At 40.6% G+C, this 11,799-nt stretch overlaps 1 protein-coding gene across 1 annotated transcript in view; it reads right to left on the bottom strand.

Annotated features, from left to right (window-relative positions):
* Nucleotides 1–11,799, bottom strand: part of LOC311223559 (CUB and sushi domain-containing protein 3-like) — a gene marked incomplete at both ends in the record, with an annotated part of 752,195 nt that overhangs the window by 339,391 nt on the left and 401,005 nt on the right. Inside the window, 2 exon segments of the mRNA XM_084308339.1 lie at nt 433–528; nt 4,096–4,209. Of these exon segments, the coding sequence (XP_084164465.1) occupies nt 433–528; nt 4,096–4,209 (210 nt within the window).

Here is an 11,799-nt window from a genome sequence, read left to right as displayed (position 1 = left end):
AATTTTCCGATACCGATATCAACCAATACCGATATATGCAGGGTCCCCCCCCCCCCCCCCCCCCCCCCCCCAAAAACGGAATAATTTCAGGTAATTAACATTACATATCTCTTGTCGTGGAATTAACACAACAGTATGCATACTTTTGACAATAAATAAAATAAGAATTTGTTCTTACTTGCTTGCCTGGGTAAATAAAGGTTAAATAAATGAAAAAAATACAAATAATTTTTATTTTTTATATCCGATACCGATAATTTCCGATATTACATTTGAATGCTAATATCGGACAACCCTAGTAATGTGTAATGTATGATACTTAATGCAGATCCTCATCTACACCTCTGTTTACACACAGTTCATGATATCGTACTGTTTATTGTTTCAACACTGCTATGATTATAATGAGAGTGGAGGGAGGGAAGGTCTCACCTTGGTAAACAAAGTGAAATCCTTTGGCCGTTCCGGGTCCTTCTGTGGTGAACTTCAGAGTGATCTTGTTCCCGGAGCTCAAGGGCAGCGTCTCGCCTGAAGAAGAGGAGGCACAATCTGAGGCATGTTGAGGAGGCACAATCTGAGGCATGTTGAGGAGGCACAATCTGAGGCATGTTGTGTTTCTGTCAGGGTTCCCACAGACATTGCAAAAGGAAATTCAAGGACTTTCAAGGAATTTCCCAAGCACTACTTTACTATGACACTACAGACGGTAAAGGGTTAACCTTCTGTAGTGTGGCAGTGAAAGGGTTTAACCATCTGTATTGTCGCAGTGAAAGGGTTAACCATTTGGTAGTGCGGTAGTGAAAGGGTTGTGGTAACATTGACATTGAATTTCATAACTAATATGTGTGAATAATTAGAGAATCATAATGTAAAAGCAGGGCTCAGCCAAAAGTGATATTATTGGTGTTACAAGAGATATACATTCCCAACCCCCACGCTAACACATGTAATCAGGGGAGAACAAAGACTGTATGTAAATAAGTCACACCCCACAGATGGGACGGTCACTCACTCTACTAGCAGAGAGAGCAGCTGGTCTAACAGAGATTAGAGGTCACAGAAAATATAATTACATTATACTAGGTTAGAATGAAAAACAATATTGGAATAATAACAAGATCATAGTAACCTATTTGAGGTATTAGTACAAAGAAGATTTGAATACCATTTTAGGAATGTCAAACTGGTTAAGTAATAAAGCTATTTCACTCTGGTTGTAAAGCTTGCTAGAATCTAAGACCAAGGAACTATTAATTCAGTATACTTTATATAGGAAATCTGGTATTAAAATATAAGACAACGCCACATTGGTTTAATGCTGAATATAGATGTAACTCATTACATTAAAACTACAAATTAGAAGAGGTTCTAGGGTGCAACTGACAATTCATTCTCTCTTGGGGGGAGAAGACGCCAACTCATCAACCTACCACGGCCCCCCCGGTTGCTGCAGGCAACCACACAACAAGGACATGTTGGGGCAGATAGCCCCAACAAGAAGACCGCCTGTTTTTAGATACTTGTGATTGGTTGAACTAGTTTAAAAATTGTGAGGTCATTTAACCTATAAATATTGGATCAGTAAAGTTAGTAGGGAGGCCAGCCACACACCCTACCCCAGGGGGTCATGCTGCACCTTCATCGCCCACCAGAGAATGTGCTGTTATACATGTGAGTAAATCATGGGAACCCCACTGTTGGTTGTTTAGTGTAATCTTAGACCAGGTTTAACCATGTGTATTGCTCAGTACATTCTCTTTTCATTGACATAACATGACTACTTTTTATGTGCAAACCTGTCTTGATGTGAAGAAGCCACTGTGAATGGGCTATATGATTATGTAAATCTCATCAATCCTTTTGTACAATCATGTCTTATGAAAAATGATGAATAATCCCTGTACGTACCTGATTGCTTATCCACCTTTGGCCTCTCGGCAAATAAATGAGTTTGGACCATAAGTTCCTCTTTTGTCTGGCTGCACAAGCTTATTTCTCATCTGACTAAGTCAGGTGAGGAGACCATTCTATCACTCTGTCCTTTTTCCCTCCTTCCAGATAACAACCTCATTGTGCTGTAAATAACCTTAGGTATTGTGATTAGAATATACCACAGGGTTAAAAGGGCAATTTAACCTTGGTGGTGGGATGTATATGTCCCGCGAGAACTTGTGTGCACGTCACGGCACGTTGCGAGCGTCTACCGGCTCGGGGCTGCATTTTTCGCCTAACATATAATATACCGTTCGAAACATCTATTTGCCGCCGTTCGAACGCCACCTCACACAACCAATTCCGTGCCTCAGTTCTCGAGTTACATGACGATATGTCAGGATACAATTCACTTTTAAATGCTGTTTTTTTACAGGAAAAGAATCCGATCAAATATTTATTTCCGACAATTAGTTACACTTTAAATAAAAAAAATGTATTTCTTGATTCAGAACAATTTGATCATGGATGAACAAAACGTTCAATGCGAATGGTTGATTTGAATTTCAATGACTTTTTAAGCACCTTATTAAAAAAAGTGGCTGTTTTCAAGGAATTCCAGGCCTTGACTTTTTTTGGACAAAAATCAAGCAATTTAACACTAGAACAGCCGACAAGGGGTCACATGACCCCTAGGCATTTTCAATAAATGTATCCTCGTCACTCGGTCGAGCTCCAGCTCTGTCACTCAATGACCTTTCCTAAAAGTACCCATTTTATCTGGCACGGTTTCTGAAATTTCTAAATGACTTCAGGAAAATGTAATTAGAACGTTATTCCACATATGGGGCATTGGAACAGACGAAAGTCACAGCACTTTGCGAGCGTCTAGCGCAGGGGTGGCCAACCCGTGGCTCGGGAGCCGCATGTGGCTCTTTGCCCGTCAATGTGTGGCTCTTCCATTTTTTGTATGTCACTCAAAGAAATTTCATTGTGGTAAACCTCATATTTTTATATTCAGAGGTAATTATATAGTTTACACTGTTTATTTTTCTCATATTTCTCATATAAGCGGTCGGGTCATCTGACCCGTTCCTGGCGGGAATTAGTGCCATTTTCTCCATGGCTGTGCTAGTGTTAAGCACTTCAAGGACCTTGTGCGACCCCTGTGTGTTCTTCAGTGTGAGAGGTCGTGATGGAAGCAACACACACGACAGGGTCATCAACGACAAGAGAGAGAGTTTACATATGTAGGTAATACAACTTAATAATACATTCTCCCTTTGTCCTTCTTGTAGCTCAGCTCATCCGCGAGTAGAAAACAACAAGTGGTCATCTTGTTATCAGCTCTGAAACATCAGATAAGCCTTGTTACCATCTTCCCCTCATCGTCTACCATTTAACTGCACTGTAACACGGCCCTGCGCAGAGGAGCTGGGTGTGGGGGGAGTCGTTTTGTTTGCTCAGCTGAATTAGATTGTAATTATCTGTCTCGTGTGATCTGCTCCCTCTGATATTAATTGGGAAAAGCAGAGAAACATTTGTCATAATCATTTGACACGAGACGTAAGCGCTCTGTGACAACAGCCATTTGCAACAGCTGCTTTGCTTTAGATGTTTTGGTTAAGTGCCATCTTGTTGGGAGTTTATCCACTTTGTAATACTAAATTACTATGCATGAGTTCAAGTTCTAGTTAGTTTTTAGTTGTCACATATAAATGTACTTTACAGTGAAATGCTTGGTTCTGTATGAGCCCATGAGAATGTGCTTCATACTGTAAAAAAGTAAGTAAAAGAGGAATAACACTATACAATATACAATATACAAACTAAAGTACAAGTACAATCTAAGTACAATGATAAGATAAGATAAGATAACAGAATAGAAAGTGAGAAAACAGACTTTATGATCTGGGTTTTCCAGCTTAAAGCTCCAATCCGTGGTTTATTGGACCATATCAATGTGACATATATTCACACATCTTCTTGTCTGATCTGATGGAATATAAGATGTTTGGAACTTCTATTATATATATATATATAATAGAAGACAATACAGCCAATACAAATATAACTACATATTTACTTGTTGTCTTAGTATAAAAAGTAAGGAATTAAACATTTGTTTCCATGTGGATCACGGATTGTGCTTTTTAGTTTTACCTGAGTGGGAGCCGTATATGGAGGACAGGAGCGAGGACTCGAGGGAGGGGCCATCGAAGATCTCCACCACGTCACTGGTCAGAGTCTGGAACACCACAAACTGACCAAACAGCACTGGAGGGAGGGAGAGGGAGGGAGAGAGAGAGAGAGAGAGAGAGAGAGAGAGAGAGAGAGAGAGAGAGAGAGAGAGAGAGAGAGAGAGAGAGAGATAGAGGGAGGGGGAGAGAGAGAGAGATATAGAGAGAGAGAGAGAGAGAGAGAGAGAGGGGGGGGGGGAGGGAGGAGAGAGAGAGAGAGAGAGAGAGAGAGAGAGAGAGAGAGAGAGAGAGAGAGAGAGAGAGAGAGAGAGAGAGAGAGAGAGAGAGAATTTTTGAATTTTAACGACACTTTATTTATAAATCATTCTAGCATTACAACAAAAAGCATTACCACAGTCAACTGTACATAACACTGTCCTTCTTTCAAGAACACCTACAAACAATTTGATAAACAATTATTAAAAGCACAACAAAAAAAAACACAAAAGAAAACAACACCACCAACAACAACAAAAAACAACCACAACAAAGAAAAAACTCAAATCAGCTCAGTTGCCAACACCAACTCATCTACCATTACAGAGCACAACACTCCTTTATGTGCCCATATATCAGTGAACTGATCTAGGTTGTTCAATGCTCTATAATAATTTAAATCTATGCTCAGTCTGGCTTTGATAATTTTTCTGAACAGACATACAGCATCATGATCCAAGACCTGTTCTATCTTATTCCTCCTACTGAGATACACAGCCATCTTTGCTCTCCCTAAAATGAAATAAAAAAGATGACACTTGCTTTTTTCTTTTCTACAGTATTTAAAACCCAAAATGTACCTCTCTTTCGGGAACACATCTTCACCAGACTGAAAAAGTCTCTCTAGTAACACTAACAGAGGCAGCAGCCTGGAACTGTCCAGAAAACAGTGGAAAACTGTTTCCCTTTGCGCACAAAAAGGACAGTCATGTGAGACGTTAGGGTTCAATAGGGAAATAAAATAATTGACAGCCACTATGCCATGTAAAACCCTCCACTGCAGATAGCCAATTCTTTTGAATAATGTTGGTTTGTACAGTGCTCGCCACTCTGGTTTTACCTCATCACTGAGACCAATGTGCGCTCTCCAGGGAGTGTCACCTCTCCCGTTGAGCTTCTCCTTGTGGAGAACCTTGACCAACAGTCTGTACAAACATTTTCCATCAACCACATCAAAAAACACACCAGAAACATCTCCCATTGCTAAAAGAGGCCCTGTGCAATTATTTTTTAATCAGGCTGCAGCTTAAACGTAGGAAACAGATCCTCATCACTAGGATGAAGAGACCCGTTTTTAAACTGTCAACATGCAACGTTCTATCTCCCTGAGCCCCTGCTTCCATTTTCCCAGCATCAAGCTGACCGTCCTGATGGATTTCACCTCCAAGCGTGAAGCAAGAGCAGCAGCATTGTCCATGTTTGCTCCTGTCAAGTCCACAACATGGCCCAGTGTGGTGATCTTTGACCTGCAGAGCTGCCCGGAAAGTGTCAGTCCCGGTCACATGGTCTTATAGAACTCTACAGGTAGTCCGTCTATACCCGGAGCTTTCCCATTTTCCATGCTCTGCAGGGCAGTATGGAGCTCATCAAGAGACACATCCGCCACTGGACTCTTTCTCTACCTTTAGTAGGCCTTCATAGAAACCATGAGATTCCTCCTGCTCCTCTCCACGTTCAGACTGGAAGAGGCTACTATAAAAACCCACAGCATGCCTCCTGATGTCAGTGGACTCAGACAGTATCTGACCTGTGTCTGAGCGCATGCTGTGGATGAGCCTCTTCTGCCCATTCTTGCGCTCCAGACCGAAAAAGAAACGGGAAGATGCATCCATCTCCGAGATGTTTCTGAAACGTAACCTCACCAGAGCACCCTGTGCTGAAATACCTAACAGGTCAGCCAGACAAGACTTTTTGGCTTTGAGAGCTCCAATATGGCCTCGATCTCCTGTGGATTCTGCTAGCTCTTGAATCTCCTCCACATCAATCTCCAGAGCCTTCATAGATCTGGCGATATCTCTGGTAACATTTAGAGCAGACCTGGGCATTGTACGGCCCGCGGGATGATTCTGACCGGCCCGCGAAAGATTACATGATAATAAAAAAAATTTAAAATATAAATAAAAAAATATTCTTTTTACTTTTTTCTTTTCATGTCAACGTTCACACGCACAATATACGCTTACCTAGGATTTGACTTGATTCAACAACAAAGCAGTCGGGGCAAGCTGAAAACGGTCGAAAGTGTGGTTATTTGAAGTTTGGATTTCTTTTTTCACAACTGAGGTAGGTAGATTACATTTTTTGAGACTAAAGTACAGAAAAAAGTACCGTTGGGTACCGGTATCGATTCACAGGTACCGGTACCGTATCGGTTCAAATGTGAACGGTACCCATCCCTACTGAACACACAACTGCAGGGCAAGGGCATTTTTGCTCATGAAATGCATAGCCATGTGAAAGCCTTCATGACAAAGTTGCAATTAATTTCAAGGCAACTAGGCAGCAACAATCTCAAACACATGAAAACCCTGAAAGAAGTCAAACCATCAGCTGATCACCGGCACAGGTACTCATCCATGTTGGGAGTACTGCATGATGAATTTTCAAGGCGTTTTCAAGATTTCAAAAAGGTTGAGGATGAAATGCAGCTGGTTTCCTCTCCCTTTACCTGCAGTGTTGATAGTGCACCCACTGATGTTCAGCTTGAACTCATTGACCTGCAGTCTGATTCACTACTGAAAGAGCACCTTAAGTCAGCATCACTGCTAGAGTTTTACTCTGCTCTCAAGGAGGAGAACTTTCCAAACATGAGGAGACATGCTCAGAAGATGTTGGTTCTCTTTGGATCCACCTATATGTGAACAGACATTCTCAGTCATGACGTTTACCAAGTCCAGGTACAGATCCTCTCTCACTGATGAACATCTGGCAGCTGTGCTTCGCATCTCCACCTCAGACATGCAACCTGACTTTGATGGACTTGTTAAAGCTCAACAGAGACTGGATTTATCACACTGAATGAAAAAAAAGGAGCTGAAGAACACTAAAATGTGGAAATATAACAAGTGAAATGGGACACTTGATCTTTTTTTTGCACAGTTCTGAAAACATTAAATGTTTAATATAGGCATGTAAAGTAAAAAAGGCTACTGGGACACTTTTCTTTACACAGTTCAGTGACATGTCTTGTTTATTTTGGCTATAAGATGATGTGATGTCTTTAGAAAGCTAAGAAAATTCTTGTTTCAATAGTATATGAAACTCAAAATAATAACTTTATTTGTATAGCACTTTTTCATACATTCCCTTTGTTATTAATGTTTCACATTTTGTTTATCATTTTGGAAATAAATTCTATTTGAATAAATGATATTTTTGAAAGCTAACCTCACCTTTTAATTGCCAAATAATAACATACACTCTTACCAGGGGTCAAAACAATGCCATTTACTGCTTTTTATATAGAAATAAAATGTATATTATGCATAATTGAGTTTGGAATTTTGGCCCGGCCCTCCAACATATTTTCAGTTGCTCATTCGGCCCCCCGCGAAAAATAATTGCCCACCCCTGATTTAGAGTGTACTGTTGGCAGAACTGCTTAATCTTGCACTTCCCCACATCCCACCACTGCTGTAGTGAGGTAAAACTGGCCTTTGTCTGCTTATGAATCTTCCATAAGAAGGTAAAAGCGTCCCTAAAATGTTGATCAGTTAAAAGAGACGTATTAAAATGCCAGTAAGCACTTTGTGGCTTTCATCATCATTAGGTGGCTTCTTCGTTCCGAAGGTTGCCTATCACTCTCCAACGCTTTACACACTTGATAAAAACAGAGCAGTACACAAGAGAATGGTCAGTAAAACCAACAGGGGTTATATAACAATTGTTAAAAACACTAAAATGGTGTTTAAAACAATAAAACCGATCAACTCTGGCCATTGATAATAAATTATCTCTAGTGTGAACCCATGTGTATTGCCTCTGCTTTTGATGCATTCGTCTCCACACATCACTCAGCTCATACATCTCAATCACCCTTGTGAGGCTCTTGATGGTTCCTATCTAAAACGGGGTTAACAGCAATGGTCCCCCTAAGGTGCGCCCGTGCGCGCGCGCACATGGCAAAACGCTCCCGCGCACATCTGAAATCTGTCGTGCACAGAAACGTTTGTGTAAAATATGCATGTAGTTAAATTGACTGGCGCGTTGCACCGAATACTACGGTAACCTGTTGCATGTGACGTTACCAAGAGAAGCCTCGCTTTCAGTGCTTTGTAGGCGTCGCTACTGCGCGCTCACACAGACACACACAACAGAGCGGAAGCGGACAGATCCGACCAGCATCGCTGGCTGGCTCCTCACAATGCAAACGTGAAAATGTACATTACAGATTAACTGCAGAGAAAATTCCCAATTTATCGTCCCGGTCGAGACTAATTGGAAGCGGAGTGCAACGCATGCAAAGCTTGACCATATGTTTCTGTGTCTAATAAAAGTGGTGGCGATCTCAAAGCTCACATGGAGACAGAAAAACATTACAAACAAAGCAGTGCGAGGCAAGAGTTTGATGGCAAAGTTGACCGAATTGATTGAAGCATGCATCTATACAGAGAGAAAGACAATAATTGAAAACTATTTTGATGCCTCAAAATTATGTTTTGGTTTGATAAGATGCTTGTTATGATATAATCATTCTAAGGATTATGTGTGTAATAAATTAGTTTAGTACACTAATTGCAACAAATCTGAAACTGCATAGTGCACTTTTAAATTAGTATCTTTGTGAGGTTACTGTTTTATAATTTACATTACATTGAAAAGATACAAAGATATATTTTTTAAACTGGATTTTCTAATACAGAAGAGGTATTATTTAGAACATTACTTCATATTTTCTTGTTATTTATTTTGTCCAGTAAGACTTGAAAATATATATTATTTTGTCATACAGTAGGTTGATTGTTATTTTCTTGAGATTTGTCAGATAGATTACTTTAGGCATAATACAGCATGTTGAGTAACTTTGGTTATAGAGAGATATTATTTTGTTATATAAAATAATATAAATAATAACTTTATATCCATACAGAGGAGGCATACTTTAAATATATTATAATGATAAGGCATCTTTGAGTAAACTTTGAGTATCATTAAGTATCTTGAGGCTGAAGGCAGTGTCCTCTTTAAAAAAAAATCACAATATGGTCACCCTTGAAGTCGCATTATAATTCACTTAATAAAATAATGACGAGTCAGCCTCCTAAAAAGACAAAAGTTAGTGACACGACTCACACCGCCGCCGCCAAAGTAAGGACTTTGCTCTGTATCGTCAATCAATGGTCAAATAAATATTTGATTAAGGAATATAATATGCCTTTTTGTATTATTTCTCAGTGTATCAGCAAAATTTGTATATTTTTATGTTAGACATTGAGGGAAATTAAGATTCTCAGATTTTTTACAAACCGCCGCTTATCAACTAACCGGTTAATCGGCAGGTGATGTATGTTGCTCAGTAGTTGCTGATGTCTGCTCAGGAGGTTTGAGTGTTTGCTCAGACCGAAAAAAAATTTGAGGGAACATTGGTTAACAGTACAGTTAAAATCCCCTCCCAGAAAAAAAAAACTCTTCATTATCACAACCCTTAATAATATCAGCCAAAGAATCTAAAAAACACATTCTTTCCAAACCAACATTTGGGGCATAAACAACAATACATACCATTTTCACCTTCTCATATAATACTCTTACTTTTAAAAGATGCCCCTTTACAACCTCCTCAATCTCACATGACTGTGGAACAAATAGTCTGGAAAATAAAATCCCCACTCCACCACTATTACTGGTGTTATGGCTTAAAACAATTGCTCCCTTCCATTCTCTTTTCCAAGCCACTGTATTATCCTCAGTGCTGTGTGTCTCTTGGACAAGCATCACATCAATATTCTTTAAATCCATTAGTTGATAAAGAGATGCCCTCTTCTCATCATCTCTTGCACCATTTAAATTTAGGGTACCTACTTTAAATTATGCCATGAGAAAATATCCAAACTGCAGGACATAAAATATTAAAAGGAGACCAGATAACTTAAACATCATTGGAGATTTTTTATCTTGACCTTTGAACATGTTTCCTTAAACGATAAATCTCCTGATCAGAGAAACCTTCTTCATTCGTGTCACTTAGCCACTTAGCGGACTCAACAAATAACTTCACGTCAGGAAAAAAGCTTTCCACATTAACTGCCCTTGAGCCTTTAGTATCATGTAGAAAACTTTTTATTCTAGTTAAAGAATAACCATCCCTCCTGTCAGCCTGAGACTGAGTGGGAGGCAGAGACTCCGCCTCATCACTGTGGTCAGAGTCTCCACTGTCACTGTCTACCTGCTGCTCAGGTTGACACTCTTTTTTTGCTCTAGAGTCAGATTGACTGACCTCAGTTTTCCTTTTTTGGGACATTTTGGTAACATCAGCATCAAGTTCCATTTCGCTGCTGTCGGGACAAAACCTCATAACTCCAAAAACCCAACTTTTCAGCAGATGAAAAAAACTAACACAGATTTGAGGGTGAATAGAGTTAGGAGGTTTGGACAGATGATCGGTTTAATGCTTTCCCATTGTTTAAACTTTGTAAAACCCACACAATTATAGAGGATGATCTACGGAGTTGATTTATATAATAATAAAAAATTCAAAAAATGGAGTTATGAGGTTTTGTCCCGACAGCAGCGATTTGCTCCTCATTTATGATACACTCTACTTATCCAGCAGCTGGTCCAGCCCGTTTGCCCGGTCTGATTCTTTCTTCACCTCTGACCCCTGTCTTCTGACCTCCCACTTCTTCACCCTCCTCGACCACAGTGAACTTCTCAATAGCCTTCGCTTTTCCCTTTCTCTCCACTTTTTTCCAATTAGAATTCACATTTACTCCTGCCTCCACTACCAAACCTCTCCTTTCCTCCTGCACCTGCTCACCCTGTTCTGCCCCCTCTACCAGGTATATCCCCTCCCCCTGCTCACCCTGTTCTGCCCCCTCCACCAGGCACCCCCCCTCCCCCTGCACATTCTCACCTTGTCCTGTCTTCTCCATCAGGCCTCTCCTCTCCTCCTGCACCTGCTCACCCTGTTCTACTCCCTCCACCAGGCCTCTCCCCTCCCCCTGCACCTTCTCACCATGTCCTGTCTTCTCCACCAGACCTTCTCCTGTCCCTTTCCTCCCAGAGGTTCTCTCTCGACCCTTGTTGGTGCTCGAGCCACTTGGACCTGCCCTGGGTGATGGCGGTGTTTGATCAGATGGCCTAGGCCTCTTATTTGGACAGGACCTAATCATGTGACCTTCCATCCCACACCCAAAGCATTTCCTTGTGTCTGAAGTTATATAAATAGTATAATCAAAGTCATCCACTCTAAAATTAAAATTAATTTTTCAAAATCATGAAAACCTGTCTTCTGAAAGATAACACATGCTTTAATGGAGGGGATTTACAACCCAGAGAAATCATCTTCACCGGGGCAACTATCTGACCGTGTCTAGCCAGTTCCCTTTCCAGGACCTCATTTCTGATGAAAAGAGGAACGTTGGAAATCGTTATCCTTTGTGCTGGGCTTACTAGTGGAAACACGGGGGTA

This window comes from Notolepis coatsorum (genome assembly GCF_963971535.1).
Source record: "Notolepis coatsorum genome assembly, chromosome: 2".
Taxonomy (NCBI): Eukaryota; Metazoa; Chordata; class Actinopteri; order Aulopiformes; family Paralepididae; genus Notolepis; species Notolepis coatsorum.
This window is presented reverse-complemented; position numbering and strand designations above follow the sequence as displayed.